This window comes from Thermothielavioides terrestris, chromosome 6 (genome assembly GCF_000226115.1).
Source record: "Thermothielavioides terrestris NRRL 8126 chromosome 6, complete sequence".
In the NCBI taxonomy this organism is placed as follows: domain Eukaryota; kingdom Fungi; phylum Ascomycota; class Sordariomycetes; order Sordariales; family Chaetomiaceae; genus Thermothielavioides; species Thermothielavioides terrestris.
The window spans coordinates 2,359,712-2,377,968 of NC_016462.1; the positions used below are offsets into that span (position 1 = coordinate 2,359,712).

The following is an 18,257-nucleotide window of genomic DNA, read 5'->3' on the forward strand; positions in this document are numbered from 1 at the left end:
AAAGAGGTCCCGCCAAGACTAATTTCGGAGACTGCCGCGTACAAGTAATTACAAATCGCCAAGGGTAAGCAGGGCCGCCACGACTAAGAGCAACATCAACAATGCAAAATCGCAAAGACTCGCAACAACAACTTTACGAAACCTCAACCAAATCGAAAAAAAAGAAAACGAGGATAACCCGTACTCTAACTATAACCCGTATCCTAACCTTAACCTAGCGGGGGGCTAGCGCCGCCTCCCGTACCCCCGGCGAACTAACCCCTTGGCGATAGAGCAAACGCCTTGGCGATGGTGGCTATGTAAAAACGTTGTAAAAACATAGCCGACAATTGGCCGAAATTAGTCTTGGCGGGACCTCTTTAACGTCCACCAAAAATTTTGTTGCTGCAGGAGCGGGAGCGGGAGCGGGAACCCATGCGCTCGGTGCCCCGCCTTTGCGTTTGAATGGACCGCACCTGCGACCTTCTCCACAGCCCACACTTACTGTTAACGTTATCTTCCGAAGAATTGCCGTCAGACAGCAACGACAAACGATCACCTTCGGATTACAAAAGAGTTCACTACTACACGACACTCCCTTACTTGCTCAGGACTTCCGTATCCTTCCTTGCCTTACTCATCTTTAACCCCACGGCATCAATTTCAAGACAGGAATCCAACATAAGAAGCGATTCGAGGCTCTTGTCGATTCAAATACCCGGCTTCTGCAAAAGGTAACTTCAGCGACGACGAGGACGGCGAGGACGAAGATGGCGAAGAACAAGGGCAGATTGGGACAGAAGAGGACTCCAAAGACCATCGCCTCAGAATTCTTCTTCGAGGTTGGTTCCCTGCAAGATAGTGCGCCAAGATCATGCTTCGGCCAGGGCTCGGGTGCACTGCCACTGCCATTAGCCAGGCGAGTCAGCCTCACCTCCGGCCGCAGAATATGTAACCAGGTAGTTAGCATTCAAATGGAGACTTTGAAGAAATCGCTGCCTTCTCCATCTCATCCGCACTTTGGAGCCAGCCTCGATCCGCGAGATGGGCGGCACCCCCTCCAAGCCCAGGCACGCCACGCCACACGGCACCGGCCTGTGCGCTCGCTGCCGCCAGATCACCTTCCGGCCCATAAAGAGCATGAGCGTGCGGCGCTGGTACTCCTACTTTGACTTCCTGTTCGACCGGGAAGACCTGGCGGACGAATACAAGGCCCGGTATGACAGCTTCCTCCGGCAGATCCCGCACGCGCCGCCCATGTACGAGGCGATCCTGCAGCCCAGCTACGAGGCCCTCTTGGCCAGCGCGGCCTCGGGGACTTGCGCGCTCTGCAGCCTCCTCGCCCGCCTGTTCCTCAAGATCGGCCGCTGGAGCCCGCCCGACGAGCCCGGCATTGACAAGTACGGCGGCATCGTGACGTACCCGCCGATCCGGTTCCCCACCATCGACGAGGAGGACATCGACGAGCTGCGCTCGGCCAGCCCGGTCGTGTGGCTGGAGATGGTGCTCCGGCAGCACGACCCGACCGCCGAGTCGCTGCGGGACGCGCTCGAGGACGCCGCCGTCGTGGTGAAGACGGCCAGCCTGGGCGCCGACGGCCCGCGCTTCTTCATCACCGGCGTGTGGCCGGCCGAGAGGCCCTCGCCTCTCCCCGCGCCGGTAGCGACGAGAGCCGGCGCCGCCGCCGTGCGAGGTTCCAATGACAAGCACACCGGCAGCGCCGCCGCCGTTGCGCTCGCCAGGCAGTGGCTGGATACCTGCCGGGCGCACCACCACCTGTGCAAGCAGCAAGACGCCGTGCAAGTGTCTCCGAACGTGCTGCCTACTCGCTTGCTCGACCTTGGGGTTGTTGGAAAGCATGATGCTGACGATATCGCCCTCCGGACCATCCGCAAGGACGAGGACCTGGGCGGGTCCCTGGAATACGCCACGCTCAGCTACCGCTGGGGCGGCCCGCAGCCGACGGCGACGACAACGGCCAACCTCGAGCAGCGGCACCGCCGCATCCGCCTCCGGGCGCTGCCGAGACTGTTCCGCGAGGCCATCGCGTTTACCCGGCGCATGGGCGTGCGGTACCTCTGGATCGACTCGTTCTGCATCGTCCAGGACTCCAAGGCCGACCTGGTCCACGAGATCCCCCGCATGGTCGACATCTACTCCCACGCCGTCTTCAACATCTCGGCCAACGCGGCGAGCAACCCCGCAGCGGGCCTCTTCAGCGCGCGCAGCACGGCAGAGTTCGCGCAGCTCGAGGTGCCGCTGCGCTTCATCCTCGATGGCGACGACGAAAAGAGCTCCATCGCACAGCACTCCTTCCGAGCGATCTTGTCCCCGGGGCTCGTACCCGACAACACCGCCCCCTCCGTCGGCGCCCAAGACCGGAGGGAAGAAGGAGGAGGTGGCGGCGGCGGAGGCGGGCACCTCGAGCAGCGCGGCTGGATCTTCCAGGAGCGGGCCTTCTCGCGCCGCGTCTTCTCGTTCGAGCAGCAGATGGTGTGGTTCGAGTGCCGCGAGATCGTCGCCGCGGAGAACCTGCCCCAAGGGCACTCCAGGACCCGGCGCAGCAGCCCTGCCGCGGCCGAGAAGTGGGAGGGCCTGCTGCCGCCCTCGGCGAGCCGTGTCCGCGACCTCAGCGGCATGAGCGACCATCTGTTTCAGGCGAGGAGGGGGAAGGATTCCGACAGTGAGTGCATTAGGTGTGTGTGTTTTTGTGTGTTTTTGGGGGTTGGAGCGGGCTGGCTTTGTTTCTTGACTTTAGAGACCTGGAGTATCGTCGCCACGTTTCCCTACTTAGCAGCTCACTAACTCTCGGGGATGCTCCGCACCAGACACGACGGCCGATACGCACCTGCGCGAGCTGTACCGCGACTGGTACGACGCCATCCCGGGCTACATGTCCCGCACGTTCACCTTCGAGGCGGACCGGCTGCCGGGCATCTCGGGCCTCGCGCGCGAGATCCACCGGCTGACGTCCGACACGTACCTGGCCGGGCTCTGGGCGCGCGAGCTCGTCCGCGGGCTGTGCTGGTCGGTCACCGGCGGCGGGCCGCAGGCGCGGCGCTGCCGCGGCCCCGGCGCCTATCGCGCGCCGTCCTGGTCCTGGGCCAGCCTCGCTGGGCCGTGCAGCATCCAGTACCCTTCCCTGCCGGCGGACGCCGACCTCGGCCTGGTGACCGTCCTCGCGGCCCGGACGCAGCCGGCGGACGGGAATGCCTTCGGCGACGTCGTGTCCGGCGAGATCAGGCTCCGCGGGCGGATGAAGGAGGCGCGCGCGTGGTCGGTCATGGAGGCCGTCGGCGGCGTGGAGGAGTCGTACGGCCGGCTGGCGTCGGTCTTTGACGTTGACACGGACTGGGAAAGGTCCGGGGCGTACCTGCGCGGCGGGTTTGCGCAGGCGTACGTGGAGGACGTGGAGGACTACAAGAAGGCGCCCGTGCCTGTGTGGGTGCTCCCGCTGGTCGCGTTCTGGCCCGTCGTCGACGGCGTCAGAAAGGGCAAGAAGCTGTGCGCGCTGGTGTTGAGGGAGCGGGAGGATGGCACGTTCGTCAGGGCCGGGTTTCTCTGGCGCCTGTCGCGAGGGTCGGATGCAGAATGGGACGACGCGGATGAGGACGGGCCCGAGTCGTGGTTTGGAAACGGCTGCGAGGAGAGGGATGTCATGATTGTCTAAGATGGGTGAATGGACATGTGCCAGCTCCCCGCGACGGAAGATGGGGGGTAGTCGGCTACGAAAACCCCGTCGGGGTTTGCTTCGACACATCCCGGCAGTTGAACCCAGGTGTCTCCGGTTGCTGCGTCCGCCGGACACCCTCCCAAAGCTGCTAGACTATTATGCCGATAATCTGTTGAGCGGAACTTGTATATAAGGTGGTGGCAGTGAGTTCGAATGAAAAGGGGGAACCATCAGGTCAACACGTTGATGATGAAACGGAAACCGTCAGCCAAGAAAGACAGGAAGGAAAGAAAAAACTACTCCAGGCAAAAGTAGAAGATAGACAGTCAAGAAGGTAGACAAGAAAAATAAACAAACGAAAAAATAGACAAACCGGAAGCTAGACAGACAAGCAAGACAGACAGGAAGAAAAACAGACAAAAGCAAGACAGCAAATCAGCTAGCCAGACAAACAAAGAAAATGACAAAGAAATTAGTTAAAAGAAGCACACCCACACTTTTCTACCCCCTGTCCTCGCCTCCCTACCCCTGGAAGAGCACGGCGCACCACGGGCGGAGGGTGCCGAGGCCCTGGACAATGGAGATGGCGACGACGATGCACAGCCAGGGTCGCCTCCTACTGTACCTACGCCGTCAAAGCTGCCGCGGCACCAAGCATATACCCCGGCGGATTGAGTAGCACTCGCCTTGGCGGCGCCGCTGCCTGTCCGCCGTCGCCGCCGCCGTCGCCGCTGCCGTCGCCGCTGCCGCTGCCGCTACCTTGTTTGTTGCCTCTTATATATTGGCGCAGGTAGACAGGTTGACCCTGGCCGGTCCTCAGGGTGCATGGCTAGCATCTGGCGGACCAGGATAACTAGCCGGTTCTTGGGGTCCTTGGCGTACATTTCGGCTACTTTTCCAAATAGAGTGTCGGGATACGTTGAGTTCCCGAACTTCTTCATCTCTGGAAGTTCGCCTTCCAGTAGCAGGATTCCAATTACGCCAAGGGCCCAGATGTCGATCGCCTTGGTGTAGCTATGGCTCTCGAACATCTCTGGCGCCAGGAACTGCGGCGTCCCGCAGTAGGTGTATATAAATTCCTCCTCTTGCGTTCGGCTTCGCGGGATAGGCCATGGCGAAGCGTCGGCGAGGCCATGGCGGAGCGTCGGCGAGGCCATGGCGTGCTCCCTCCTCGCGGGGCTTCAAGATGGGACGACCCTCCTCGGTCCGCGGAAGCTTCCTTGCTGTCTTTTCCATCATCGCCGATCGACAGAGACCAAGCTCATGTGCGACAGCGACAGAGCGGTTTGCGCGGAATAGAGATTGGGCAAAAAGCAGCAACTTCGGTCACAGTTATTCCACTACGGTGAGGTCACTCGGGATGAAAGAGAATCCGCGGTCGGGGGGGTTGACCGTCTTGAAGAGCGTGCCATAAAAGAAACCACCCAAGTCAGTCTATGTTCGCAAAAGGCACAGCGGAGGGGGCTTCCGCCAAGCCGGACGTCGAGTCAGGTCCCGTCAACTTGCCAGGCGCGAAAGGGGCAGCCAGCAAGGCGGAGGCAGCAGCGTACAGGCAAGATTGCCAGGGCAGGAACTCTGAGTAGATGCCTTATGTCCGCAACTATTGACTTACCCCTGAATCACCGAACGCATGGCGCTGACGTCACTGCAAGTGAACTCCCTTTATTAAAATACATCTCAATGAGCTAGCCTCTCTATCTCCCGGAAATGATCAGAAAACAAAGCTGTGCCTCAGGGTCAACGCGCCACATAATGCACATAATGGGGTATCTTGGTTGGCAAACAAGTCTACTTGGGGGGGGGGGGTGCGCGGCGCATTCTTGGCGTGCTCCTAGACGGCACGGCCGTCCTCGCTTTGGCCGTCCTCGGTCCTCAGAAGCTTCCTTGCTGTCCTGTCCATTGAGTTGGACCTTGACAGCGACTCCCGGTTTCTCTTGCGCACCGACCGTTGCGTCACTGTGGCGCATGAGCTTGGTTCCGATCGAGCGTCGGTACTCTCTCCGTCTTGCGCAGGTTGCTCATGGCCGTTGTCGCCCGAATCGTGAGCGACCTCTTCTTTGGCCGGCTGGAGAGTCTGCCCCTCGGATGTGTGGAGCTCGGACGGCCGCAGGGTACGGTCGCTATCATCCTCCTGGACTTGGGTGTCGATGGGACCGGACCCGATGGACGGGACTTGGGCGGCGGCGGTTGGCTGGCATGGACCCCAGTTTCTGAGCGCATACTCCGTGTCTCTGACACAATCTTCCGCAGGAGGCCGGTCTTCAGGGTGCATAGCTAGCATCTGGCGGACCAGGATGACTAGCCTGTTCTTGGGGTCCTTGGCGTACATTTGGGCTGCTTTTTCAAATAAAGTGTTCGGATACATTGAGTTTCCGAACTTTTCCATCTCTGGAAGTTGACCTTCCAGTAGCAGTATCCCAATTACACCAAGGGCCCAGATGTCGATGGCCTTGGTGTAGCCAACGCCCTCAAACATCTCCGGCGCCAGGAACTGCGGCGTCCCGCAGTACGTTTCCATGATTTCCTCGTCTTTGGCCAAGCCAAAGTCGCTCAGGACGAGGGACAGCGGAGTCTGGCTGCGGACCAGGATGTTGGCGGGCTTCAGATCCCGATGGGTGACGCCTTTGCCGTGCAGGTAGAGCAAGCCCTCGGCCACTTGCTTGAGGACCTCGGCCGTCGTGCGCAGCGCGAGGACGCCTGGTGTAGCTCGAAGCATCTGATCCAGACTGCCGAACTGGCAGTACTCCATGACGAGGATGGTGTTTTCCTGAGTATCTGGGTAGCAGTCCACGTACTCGACAATGCGGTGGTGGCGGAGGCGCTGCAATATGTCGATCTCTCGGCGAAATCCGGAATTGGAGCGGCGGCCGACGACTTCCTTCGCGGCGAAGACTGCCCAGTCGGTCAGACGACGCACCTTGTGGACCGTGCCGCAACCGCCCTCTCCCAGCCTTGATTCGAACCAGTACATGGCCCGCCACTCCGGGGGGCGCGCCGTGTGCGACTTCGTGGCTATCTCTGTCGCGAGTGTTGACTCAAGGGTCAGAGCTTCCAGATCGCAGCAGCTGGCGAGGAACGCATCGCGCCTCTCGCGGAATTCCTGGAGCTCGGGGCCCCGGCGGCCCGCAAGGCCGATCTCTATCTCAAAGCATGGAATCTTGAGCTTGATCTTGGGTCCCGGGGGTAGAATGCACTTGTACGGCACCCCAGGGAGCGGGCAAGTCTTCTGATAGCCGCGCCCGCCGATCGAAAGTCTGCTGCCACGCGAAGAGACGTCATACAAGACGACATGGTCGCCGTCGAAACCGAATTTAATATGCTTGCTGCTGATTTGCCTGTGGTCGCAGACTATGTCGCAATGTTTTGGGTCACGGCCGAGGACAAACTGAGACCTCGACTCTCCGGGAGGGTTCGAGAATGTCAGCACCAGAAGGATTTTGCAATCTTCCGGATCCTCCGTCCCGGCTCGAGCATGACGGTCCAGCTTTTTTGGTTTATTTCCGCTGCCGGCCTCGGTGCCGATTCGGGAACGGTTTGCCTCGCAGAAAGCGCGGCAATCAGCGAGGCAAGTTACCCTTAGTGTCATGATGAAGTCCGACCACGGCACCCTGTAACCGCCTATAGTGAAGTGAGACAATGCCATCTTGGAGAATTGACGGAGAAGAACTTGAGTGTCCATGCGGCGTCAGTATTTGAATAATGGTCACCGAGAATGGGCGCCGTTGGGTTCTTAACATACTCGGCGCGTAACGAGGTCACAGCGTAGCGAAGCCACAAGGTTGTCACAAGATGGTCGTTGTTGGTTGCTGGTTGCTGAATGCTGGTTGCCGGTTGCCGATTGCTGGTTGCAGGTTGCAAGTGGCGGGCTGGAAACTAAGGTAAGATGCTTCGGGCAAAATGTCATCCAGCCTCAGTTGGCCCTCTTCAACGTTCCTACGTGTAAGGGCGGCCCAATAGATGAATAGATGTTGGCGACCAGCAGGTGGGCGCTCCCGTTGCTGTGCTGGCCGCGTGGAACGCCGGTCACCCGGGAATGAGTTAAGCACCTGACAATTGTATGCGATTGAGCTGCTTCACCTGCATTTATTACTGTTGGTCGCTAATGCCATATCGATCCAGCTGCCTGGATCAACTATGTGTGTTAAATCATGGCAGGCACAAGTCAATCCGATTGAGAATAGAATACCTTAGGTATTCATCCCGGTTCCATCCTTAGATCACGTTGAATTGTTGACTGCAATGTTTATGCGACGAAGAAGATGAAGAACTACTTTATTGTGTATAGCATGTCGTCCAGGTAGCCTTTCTACACTATACACTACCTAGAATAAACGCAGCCCTATTGTTCATCCCGGGATAATCAAAACATTTGTGAGCAGATGGGGTGTTTTGGGTAGGGAAAAGTGGGGCTTTGGCGCGCGCCTGGCGCGCTGGGAGTGGGAATGAATGGGACAGGAGTGAATGCTTTATTCAAACCTCAGCCCCTGACAGCAAGTGTGTGTTACCTGAATGCATGCTCCCCCCATTCCAATTCCACGTGGCTATTGACCAACCACACAATAGGTACCACAATGCTTAGCTGGCACCGGTCTACCTCTCCATGACAGGCGCTTGTGTTCTCTCCTCCTAGATAATCTACCCTTAAACAACCAAAGAAGGATACGAACGCAGTCTCTCTTGTTCAACGATCGACACCGGTGTTCCTTGGTGCAACGCCTCCCAGACCTCCAGACCTCCAGACCTCCAGACCCGTTCATCCAATCTCTGTAGATATCCCCCCCGCTCAAACATGGCGTCCCCGCAGCTCAGCAATGCGGCGTCTCGGTCGGCGTCTCGGTCGGGGTCGCGCTCGCCCTCGCCTCCTCAGGCCATCTTCTTCCGGGGCAGCCGCCCTCCCTCTCCTTCGCTCGTTCCCGGATTTCTTAATCTCGAGGCTGTGGATCGGAAGTTAAGGTTGGCAGGCCCGCCACCCCAGCCAGAATTTCCAAAGACTAACACCCTTCTTCAGGGAACTCACCCCGAGGCCGGAAGAACGAACCATCGAGGGGGAGCGCCTGGAGGCGCTCCAACTCCGTGACGAACTCGTCGAGCTGGGCGGCATCCCCTTGCGGCCGTGGGTCGAGTTCGACGCTGAAGGCCTCACCGACGAGCAGCGCGGAGACGACAACGGGGAGTGGCGCATTATGGACCTATATCTGACGGAAGCGGAGGCCCGGCGGACCGAACTGAAATTGTGGAGGCGCTTTGCCAAGCGCCGGGCGATGGACGGCGAACCCGACTTTCGATCCGTGGACCAGGTTGATCTCCTCGTCGCCTTTATCGCCTACCTTCGAGGTCACCTGCAAAGGGACATGGAAGACCGCACCAAACCCGGCTTCGAAGTATGGGACACTTATCTCCAGTTTTCATACTACAGAGATGTGATCGATGATATGGCCCGAGTCCTTCCGCTCGCCGAACGCCGGCTCCACATACTCCGGAGCGAACGGGGCGACCCACCGGCGGTCGAAGAGGTCGAGGTGACGACCGAATCTCTCATAAAAGAATACAACCTTCCCGAAGCCGGTATGTGGGTGTGGATGTGGCAATATTCACAAGAAGAAGCCGAGTACCGCATGGCAGGGCTGTCGCCGCCACATCCTGCGGATTCGCGCAAGCGATTAAGAGAGGATGATGGGGATGAGGAGGAGGAGGAGGAGGAGGCGGAGGAGGAGGAGGAGGAGGCCACAAGGCCGTCAAAGCGCAGAGCTCCCCCCTCGGAACCGGTCGCGGAGGCAACGGGCTTCACGCACCCAAAGATGCAGAGGGAGCAAAGCCAAAGCGCACAGCAGGATTCGCGCAAGCGATCAAGAGCGGATATTGAGGATGAAGAGGAAGAGGAAAAGGCAACAAGGCCGTCCAAGCGATCAAGAGTGGTTGATGAGGATGAGGAGGAGGATGGAAAGGCCACAAGGCCGTCAAAGTGCAGCGCTGCGCCCTCGGAACTGGTCGCAGAGAACACGGGCTCCACGCACCCGGAGATGCGGAGGGAGAAAAGCCAAATCGCCCAGCAGAATTCGCGCAAGCGATCAAGAGCAGATGATGAGGATGAAGAGGAAGAAGAGAAGGCAACAAGGCCGTCCAAGCGATCAAGAGTGGTTGATGAGGATGAGGAGGAGGAGAAGGACGAAGAGAAGAAGGAGGAGGAGGCCACAAGGCCTTCAAAGCGGAGAGCTGCGCCCTCGAAGCCGGTCGCAGAGGCCACGGGCTCCACGCGCCCAGAGAGACAGAGGGTGCAAAGCCAGAGCGCACAGCAGGGCAGCGACGAGCGAGGCGAATCGTCGGGCCGCGGCAGCGTACCAGCGGCAGAAGCCCGCCAAGCGGAGAGCAACGACGGCCAGGACAGGCCAAGGAGAGCCAGGAGGAAGCCGGCCGCGACAGCAAACAGCGAGATTGTCGGCAGGCCGTCGCGGTCAGGCAGGGGCAGGGGCAGGGCTGTGCCGGAGAAGAAGGCGAGCGAGCCGGCAAGACGCAGCACCAGGGCAAGACCAGTCGTGGGTGAAGGCTCAATCATAGATGCCCAGGGACGGAGGAGGAGTGCGAGGATTGCCGCGAGGAAGGCGCGGGGTGGGTGATTGCCGCCAGGAAGGCACGGGGTGGATGAGGCTGGTTTTATTTTCCCTGCGTTTCTGTTTCTCTCTTAGGTCTCTCTCTCTCGCCTCGCAATTTTGGACTCAACTTTCTGATAGCCGTGCTGCACATGCAATGATTGCAATCAAGTGAGTCCAAGTGCCACTGGTGACAACCCGAACCCGCAACGTTGAATGCCACGTCCCCTTTTCTCAACCACACTGTATCCGCACAGTAGGCCCACCCGGATCCTGGCAACATTTTTAAGGCACAACCCAGCCCCCTTCCACTCTTGCTCTTTTCTCTCCTTCTTTTTTCTCTCCATGAAAGTTGATCACCCCGGGGACGCAGAATTCAGGCCCGATGTTTCAGAGCGCTCCCCCTCGGGGGAGTCTCTCTGTGTGTGCATTGGGTTGTATTAACCCGGCAGAGCGAAACTGGCGTCTCAAGAATTGCTACTATGCAGGCTTTGCCTTGTGCGGGCTCTGCGATGAGTGGGCGATCCCGTTTGGCCTCGACATTCCTACCCTTAGCTACGACGAGTCTGCGTGCTCAGGCAAGCAAGAAAGCCTGTCTGCGTTGGTGAAGGGAAGCTGGAAGCCTTGCTACATCGTACTCGCGACGGCGTGACTGTTGCTGGCAGCGGCTGGCTGGCTGGAGGACTGCCTGCCACCCCGGAGGGTGTCAATGGTTCTGCATCGTAGTCTTCCCGCTGCCAATGCTCTCTGTCTGTGTCCTCGAAGTGACTCTAAATGACGAGCACTTTCCGGCGGTCGGTAATATTAGCTCGTTCCCCGCCAGGCAGTCCACGGCGTTTTTCAGCAACTACCCGCAAAGTTGAACAGCATCCTCCCATGGGGCTTGTGGTTGGCTGTTCGACAAGTAAGCACAATCTGCACACAGGAGGCCGATGCCCAATGGCACAAGAAGAGGTCAGCCAGGCATGAGAAAGAAGCCTAATGGCGAAGGGTATGAAGTATGAAAAAGAGCGAAGAGGAGAAAGTGAAAAGAACAACGCACGGGTGGATGTGCGAAAAAGGACGAAAAAAACGTCACCTGTAGGATTCGAACCTACGCTCCCGAAGGAACTGCCTTAACATGCTGCTAAGCCCAACTTAGCAGGGCAGCGCGTTAACCACTCCGCCAAAGTGACTTGTAGGGGCCCTTTCGATAGGATGCCCAAGTAAGGAGTACCGACGGAAGCGGGATGACGGCACGGTACCCTGGTCGATCTTCCAAACTCCACCACCTGTGCACCGCTTCGCTTATCAGAAGTTTACAGATGTCCTCGACAGTCGTCGTTGCGGAATGTGGCTGCATCTGGAAGGAAAGGATGCTTGGTAATCAGGACTCGGGAGGATGGTCGGTCTCCGAGTTGCTTCCAATGTCTAACATGGACACTTGCGCTGGCAAGTACCTAAGGTACATGACCTAAGTTAAGGTACCTATCTGTGCCAAAGCAGCAACGTCAACTCGCCGGGGATCAACTGCAACCAACGTCCCCGCAGAAGCAGCCCTCGGGAAGCGCAGAGGCATGCAGCCGCAATGCAACCACACCGAATGGGTATTCTGCATCACCAACCCCCTCAGGGACTCTCGTTTCCTTGTCTCGGGCCTCAAAGGCTTGCAGTACTCCCATCCTCGATTTGCAAAACGCACCATTCACGGGAAACACTACTCATCGGTCTCGGAAAATTGTTGACTTGAGTATCAATTGATCCGAATCTGCCGAGCAGAGAGAGCTGCGATGGATGGCGGGTCCATGCGGATGGAGCCCACGTAAGTCGAAGCCAGGTTGAATGTTGAGATGACGCGACAGCAAGCACTTTCGTGTATCGCAGCTGAAGGCCCACAATCGGATTTGACGGTGCTGCTGGCGCCAGCGACGGCCAGCCAAGCTACCTGGCCCAATCCCCCATTCGATGCCCGACAGCTGTTGCATTGTGCTGTCACCGCCACGACTGGACCGGCCGGCCGTTTAAGCCAACAGCCCGGCTCACGTCATGTTTCACAACCCCAGCGGTCCATCTCCTGCCATGGATTGATTCCCGCTCCTACTTGAAGATCCCTTCACGTCCTCGGCCACTTCTCTCCGTTCTCTCTCAACATTCACCACACTCATGTTCCCACAAACATCCCACTCATGCTCCGCCGGGCTAACCCTCGTCCCAGGAAGAAGGTGGCCATCGTTGGCAGCGGCTGCGCCGGGATCGCGGCGCTGTGGGCGCTGAACCGCAGCCCTCACGATGTCTACATCTACGAGGCCGCTGACCGCCTCGGCGGCCACACCCGCACCGTGGAGTTTGTCAAGGGGAAGTACCGGGCCATGGTGGACACGGGCTTCATCGTCATGAACACCGAGACCTACCGTATGTCATGGCCGCCAGCACCAACCGCAGCCGCAGCCGATCTGGGCTGACAGCCAGCGCAGCGAACTTCCTCAACTTCCTCAGGCACATCGGCGTCGACACGGCGCTCACCGAGATGAGCTTCTCCGTGTCCCGGGACCAGGGTCTGTTTGAGTGGGCCGGGACGAGCCTCGGTGCAATTTTCTGCCAGCGGAGGAACCTTTTCTCGCCCACGATGTGGCAGATGATCCTGGACATTGTCCGCTTCAACAAGTTCGCATTGGATGTCTTGATAGACGATGACGTGGGCGAGGAGTCGATTGGAGAGTATCTAGACCGAGAGCGGTACTCGAACGCGTTCCGCGACAATTACCTGCTCCCTCTCGCGGCAGCCGTCTGGAGCACGGCGCCGGACAAGTGCGCACTGGAGTTTCCGGCTGCGACTCTGATTCGGTTCATGTGGGTGACGTTATTAGCCCGGTTTGTCGACATCGCAAGAGGCACTGACGCTTTGACAGGTGGAACCACCATCTGCTTTCTACCCTTGCGCGGCGGCCGGCGTGGCTCACCATCGCGACGGGCGCCAAGACTTACATCGACAAGGTCATGAAGGGCTTCCCGCCTAACCACGTACGACTCAACACGGCCGTGACCGCGCTCACGAACGAGCCTGACGGACGCGTGCGCCTGCACACCGGCGACGGCAGTTCCGAGCTCTTCGACCACGTCATCTTGGCCACGCACGGCGACCAGGCGTATTCCATCATCCGCGACTCGGCGACCGAGGAGGAGCGGGCCGTCTTGTCAAGCTTCCAGACGACGCAGAACGTCGCGGTGCTGCACTCGGACTTGTCGCTGATGCCCCAGTCCCGCAAGGCCTGGTCGAGCTGGAACTACCTCACTGAGTCCAAGTCCTCGCCGTCGCTGGCGGGCGAGCGCGGCGTCGACAAGGTCTGCGTCACGTACAACATGAACATCCTGCAGCACATCCCGCGCGAGACGTTCGGCGACGTGCTGGTCACGCTCAACCCGCTGCACGACCCGGCCCCGGAGACGGTGCAGGGCTGGGTGGTCTACCGACACCCGTTGTACACGCCAGAGGCGGTCCGCGCCCAGCAGCGGCTGGACAGCATCCAGAATAAGAGGGGCATCAGCTACGCGGGCGCCTGGACCAAGTACGGCTTCCACGAGGACGGGTTCAGCAGCGGCCTGCGCGTGGCGGTGGAGCACCTCGGCGCCAAGATCCCGTTCGAGTTCAAGGACTCGACCTTCAGCCGCGGGGTGACGCCGCAGCTGACGATCCGCGACAGGATCATTCGGTGCATCATTTTGCTGGTCCATATCTTGTTCATCAGCGCCCTGGACTTGCTGTCGGGGAGCTGGGCCGGGGCATCGACCACGCGGCGCCTGGCGAGCAGGGTCAACGGGCCGGCTGGGACCAACGGACGGCTGCATAAGAAGGAATGTTGAAGTATTTGGTAGATCGACGCAGGAGCGGCTTGGAAACAGCAGACGTGTCTATATTTACTGGCAAATATCATAGATATGTCGCATCTTCCCGCCCCCTTTTGCGCCACTTCTGCGTGTAAGTGAGACGGAGCCAAAACGCTGCCAGCTGGCCGCCAGCCGTCCAAGTTTCGCTAGCTACCTCAACTTCCGACGCCCATTCAAGATCAGACAACCACCATCGCAATCCACCACCCCGACCGTCCAACAGCAAACCAACCGAACCCCATGAATCCAGTGCCGCGCGCAGCCGCCGCAGCGGCCTCCGCCTCACCGGGCTGGTCTTGCTTCTTCTGCCGGCGCGCGGTCGCCGCCCAATGGCTCGCGGGTGCCGGTGCGAAAACGACGCGGACGCCCTCCCCACCGCGACGACTCGGTAGCTCCCCGCGCTTCTTCTCGCGCAGCTTTCCCAGGCGGCAACAAGGGCAACAGCAACAACAACAGCAGCAGGGCAATGCGAGGCTGGGCGGCGTGGCGCCGGGGATGGACCGCATGAGTGAGGTGTACAGGAGGAGGAATCGGTCGACAATGTAGGGTTTTTTCTCTTCCTGTCCTGGTGGGAGTGGACGGAGAGAGGGGAATGTTTGCGTCCATGGTGTGGGGTGGATGAGCGGATGGATGGATGGACCGGCGCTGAAGGTCGATTTTGCTGCTTAGGTATTACACGCTCAGCATCATCCTCGGCACTGTGGCCTTGTCTTATGGCTCCGTGCCCTTGTACAAGATGGTACTTTACTTCCTTGCTTTTCCGTCCTTCAACCCCCCGCCCCCTTTCCCCGGGACAGGAAAAAAACTAACTTTCCCCCCCCCACCCCATCATCAGATCTGCCAAACAACCGGCTGGGGCGGCCAGCCGGTGCGCGCGCACGGCGGCCCCTCTTCGAGCTCCTCCGACGGCGACCTCGCCTCCCGCCTGGAGCCGGTGACCTCGGCGCGGCGGATCCGGGTGACGTTCTCGGCGTCGGTGTCGGACGCGCTGCCGTGGCGGTTCACGCCGCAGCAGCGCGAGGTGCGCGTGCTTCCCGGCGAGACGGCGCTGGCCTTCTACACGGCGACGAACCGGTCGGCGCGCGACATCGTCGGCGTCGCGACGTACAGCGTCACGCCCGCCCAGGTGGCGCCCTACTTCAGCAAGATCCAGTGCTTCTGCTTCGAGGAGCAGCGGCTCGCCGCCGGCGAGACCGTCGACATGCCCGTCTTCTTCTACCTCGACCCGGACCTGCTCAAGGATGTCAACATGCGCGGCGTCGAGACGGTCACGTTGAATTATACCTTCTTTAGTGAGCATCTCTTGCCTTCTCTCTCTCTCTCTCTTTTGCCCCTTTCCTTTTCCCACTTGCGAGGGCGGTCTCTTTTCGGAGACCGAACCATCGAGTTGCTGACTGACGGCGTGAACAGAGGCAAGGTATGACGAAAACGGGAAATTCCAGGGCGCGCCAGGGGTTTGAAGTGGGAAAGAACTGGCCGCGTTTGGAGACGGTGTATGATGAGGTGAAGTGTACTATTTCCCGGCTGCCTGGACTGCAGCATAGACGGTAGCACGATTGCGGCGGGGAAAAAACTCTGCGGTTTGGGATAAATAGAAGTTATACCCTACTCCGGTGCTGAAAGGCCATCATGCGGGACAGAACAGCTCAAATCCGCAGGGCGAGAGTTGGGATCACCGAACATCATCATTACTATGATACAATATTATACATATGTCATCTTCTAAGCGTTTCTAGTGTATCCAACGTTGACGGCTCACTCGCTGGCCGCCTCCGCCGCCTCCGCCGCCTCCGCCGCCCTGCGCATCGCCTTCTGCATCTTCTTGACCCCCTTCATGCTCTTCCTCGGCCGCGACCCGGTCTTCGTCTTGGGCTTATTGCGCACCCACGCGTTCATCGGCGGCCGGTACCCGATAAACTTGCCCTCCGGGCTGTACACATCAACCACCGGCCAGTTGGGCTCCTCGCCCCCATGGAGCTTCTGCATCTTATCCACGTTCACCGGCTCAGGCCTCGGATCCAACGTCTGCAGCTGGTCCGCGATGGTAGCCGCTTTCTCGGCTTCCTCTCCTCCTCCGTCGGCAACCGGCGAGCGAAACAACTTCTTGGTCCGCACTTGCACCGCCAGCTCGACCCACCCGCACCCCTCGATCAGTATGTCGATGCCCAGGACCCGGTACGGCAACTGCTCCACCTTCAGCCCGACAGCCACCTTGCTGGTCAGCGGGCCGGACCGGGCCTTGGTGACGTCGTACCGCAGCTGGAACGCGCCGGCGTGCTTGATCTTGGCGCCGGTGCCCGGGACCGCGATGTTCTCCACGCGGGGGGCGTCCTCGGCCTGGGTCTGCACGGCCACGGCTTTCGCGGTCGATGTCAGGTGCGGCTCGATCGGGGTGAAGGCGTACGCGAGGAAGACGAGCTCCTCGTCCGGGGCGACGTTGCGCGGCGTGATGCGGATGAAGCCGCCCAGCAGGAGCGACTTGCCGGGCTTGAGCACCTGCTGCTCCGGCACGATGCGCGACTTCATGATCAGACTGGCGCGCTTGTCCTCGCGCACGTGGAACTCGAGGTCGCTCCGCGCGAGGCCGGGGAGGTCGATGAGCTCGCCGCGGCCGTTGCCAAAGGGTACGCGGATCGGCGACGCGGTGGTGCCTGGCAGCGGCGAGACGACAGGCATGGCGGGGTAGTCGGTCTCGGGCCGGGGCGGCGGGAGGAGGGAGAACTCATCGTCCAGCCCGACGGCGGCTTCTGCACTCTCTGGGGTCGGCTGCGCGGTGGCTTGCGGGTCGGCTCTTGGAAACACGTCGACGGAAATCTGGTTCTTGGGAGCTTCCAAACCCCTCCTCCCCTTGGGGAAAACGGCTTCGAAGAGCTGGCTCTTGCCGACATTGACCTTGCCGACCAACCAGCCCGCGCCGCCGCGCTCCCAAATTTTCTCTTTGAGCTCTTTGGTCCACCAGCTCCGCTTCGCGCTGACGCAGTGCACGTTTCCAAGCCTGACACGCCCGCCAACCCTGCCTAGGGCCTCACGCAGTGTTTCTCTGAGGTACGGCATCAGCGAGTCGACCTGCTCCTTCTTGGGTGCCAGCAGGTCGGATCTGCTGATGACGAAGCTCATCTCAGTCCGCCTTCCGTGTTGGTATTTGACCGTCTTCGCTCTGCGGTTTTGCGTGCGCAGCGAGACATCGAGGAGACTGTGCAGTCTCGGTAGCAGCGACATGGGGAAGTCGGCGGCGTCCAGAACGTGGTAGACATGGTTGTGCTTGTAGGGCGACTCCTCGATCGTGTCTCGCAGGGACTCGATGCTCGGGTGGTATATCGAATTGCCGGTCGAGTGGTGGACCAGGTTGTGGCAGCGGTCGCAGAGGGGCGGGGTGTCTGCTGCCGGTTCAGCCCCGGTCTGGGGCGCGCGCTCGGGGAGTAGGGCCGTGAGATTGATGCCTTGCTGTGCCAGGGCGTCGACATCAACCGACTTCAGGGCCTCCTTGACAATTTGATCGGCGTCCTCGACAGGGCTGTGCGGCTTGCGTTTCGCGTCATCCCCATCTTCCAGACCCAAATATCGCCGGACAACCTTGCGCGACAAATCATAGTAGCCCGCTTCGTTGGGGACGGCCGTCTGCGACAGCGCGCCGCAGCCATGGCACTGCAGGGGCAGCGTCCTCGAGGGCTGCTTAGTCAAAGCAGGAGCCTCCTCGGGGACTTTGGGGACAGTTTCCGTATGCAGCCGCCGAGCTGCAACGGGGCGCCCTGATGGTCGGTTCGGTCGGGGGACTGTCGCAATGCTGGACGGCAAGGACCGGAATGCGGGACAGAGATACAGCGGGAGTTCGGAAGTCGACGTCGCAGCAGGCCGCTCGAGGCTGAAAACTCTGCCCAGCCATCTGCAGCAAGCCGTGCGTCCTGGTGGCATGGCGAAACTGCCGGTTGACTCAATAAAAAAAGAGCTGCCTTGTATTATACACAGCAGTGTGTTGCTTGAATGTTGTGGTCAAGATTCCAATCGCTGGTTCCTTGAATCAGAAATTTCCTGTTACATGGTATGTTGTATGCCCATTTTGCCAGGGTCCTGCATGCAGACCCCTGCTCCAGCTCCAGCCGTTCGATCATCGAGCTTTCGGCAGGCAAAGGCGGTGAGGCGTGGAGGCCTGTCTT

The 18,257-nt window shown here is 59.9% G+C and overlaps 5 protein-coding genes and 1 non-coding gene across 6 annotated transcripts; 3 read left to right on the plus strand and 3 right to left on the minus strand.

Annotated features, from left to right (window-relative positions):
- Window positions 1–3,057: 3,057 nt before the first annotated feature.
- On the minus strand, window positions 3,058–7,295 carry THITE_2148269 (uncharacterized protein; the record flags this gene model as incomplete). The annotated part of the gene is made up of 2 exons (XM_003657922.1): window positions 3,058–3,330; window positions 5,703–7,295. 2 exons carry the CDS (start codon window positions 7,293–7,295, stop codon window positions 3,058–3,060), a joined length of 1,866 nt encoding a protein of 621 aa, XP_003657970.1.
- Window positions 7,296–8,441: 1,146 nt separating this feature from the next.
- THITE_116905 (uncharacterized protein) lies at window positions 8,442–10,455 on the plus strand (the record flags this gene model as incomplete). Its single annotated transcript, XM_003657923.1, has 3 exons — window positions 8,442–8,605; window positions 8,661–10,258; window positions 10,412–10,455. The coding sequence occupies 3 exons, from the start codon at window positions 8,442–8,444 to the stop codon at window positions 10,453–10,455; spliced, it is 1,806 nt and encodes a 601-aa protein (XP_003657971.1).
- Window positions 10,456–11,311: 856 nt separating this feature from the next.
- THITE_t153 lies at window positions 11,312–11,414 on the minus strand. Its single transcript has one exon. It is a non-coding gene; the product is annotated as a tRNA-Ser (tRNA).
- Window positions 11,415–12,304: 890 nt separating this feature from the next.
- THITE_2124291 (uncharacterized protein) lies at window positions 12,305–14,211 on the plus strand. The gene is made up of 3 exons (XM_003657924.1): window positions 12,305–12,630; window positions 12,693–13,068; window positions 13,128–14,211. Exons 1-3 carry the CDS (start codon window positions 12,405–12,407, stop codon window positions 14,077–14,079), a joined length of 1,554 nt encoding a protein of 517 aa, XP_003657972.1. The 5' UTR covers window positions 12,305–12,404; the 3' UTR covers window positions 14,080–14,211.
- A 396-nt stretch (window positions 14,212–14,607) lies between these two features.
- THITE_2148271 (uncharacterized protein) lies at window positions 14,608–15,563 on the plus strand (the record flags this gene model as incomplete). The annotated part of the gene is made up of 4 exons (XM_003657925.1): window positions 14,608–14,645; window positions 14,773–14,824; window positions 14,939–15,395; window positions 15,514–15,563. 4 exons carry the CDS (start codon window positions 14,608–14,610, stop codon window positions 15,561–15,563), a joined length of 597 nt encoding a protein of 198 aa, XP_003657973.1.
- A 129-nt stretch (window positions 15,564–15,692) lies between these two features.
- THITE_2124297 (uncharacterized protein) lies at window positions 15,693–18,243 on the minus strand. Its single transcript, XM_003657926.1, has one exon. The coding sequence runs from the start codon at window positions 18,013–18,015 to the stop codon at window positions 15,859–15,861; it is 2,157 nt and encodes a 718-aa protein (XP_003657974.1). The 5' UTR covers window positions 18,016–18,243; the 3' UTR covers window positions 15,693–15,858.
- Between the last annotated feature and the right edge of the window lie 14 nt (window positions 18,244–18,257).

Bases quoted from the DNA above. Each gene is read 5' to 3' on its own strand.
- THITE_2124291 (XM_003657924.1), top strand. From the start codon at position 12,405: ATGCTCCGCCGGGCTAACCCTCGTCCCAGGAAGAAGGTGGCCATCGTT. The intron at 12,631-12,692 runs GTATGTCATGGC...CAGCCAGCGCAG, and splicing joins CATGAACACCGAGACCTACC to CGAACTTCCTCAACTTCCTC. The intron at 13,069-13,127 runs GTGGGTGACGTT...ACGCTTTGACAG, and splicing joins GCGACTCTGATTCGGTTCAT to GTGGAACCACCATCTGCTTT.
- THITE_2124297 (XM_003657926.1), bottom strand. From the start codon at position 18,015: ATGCCACCAGGACGCACGGCTTGCTGCAGATGGCTGGGCAGAGTTTTC.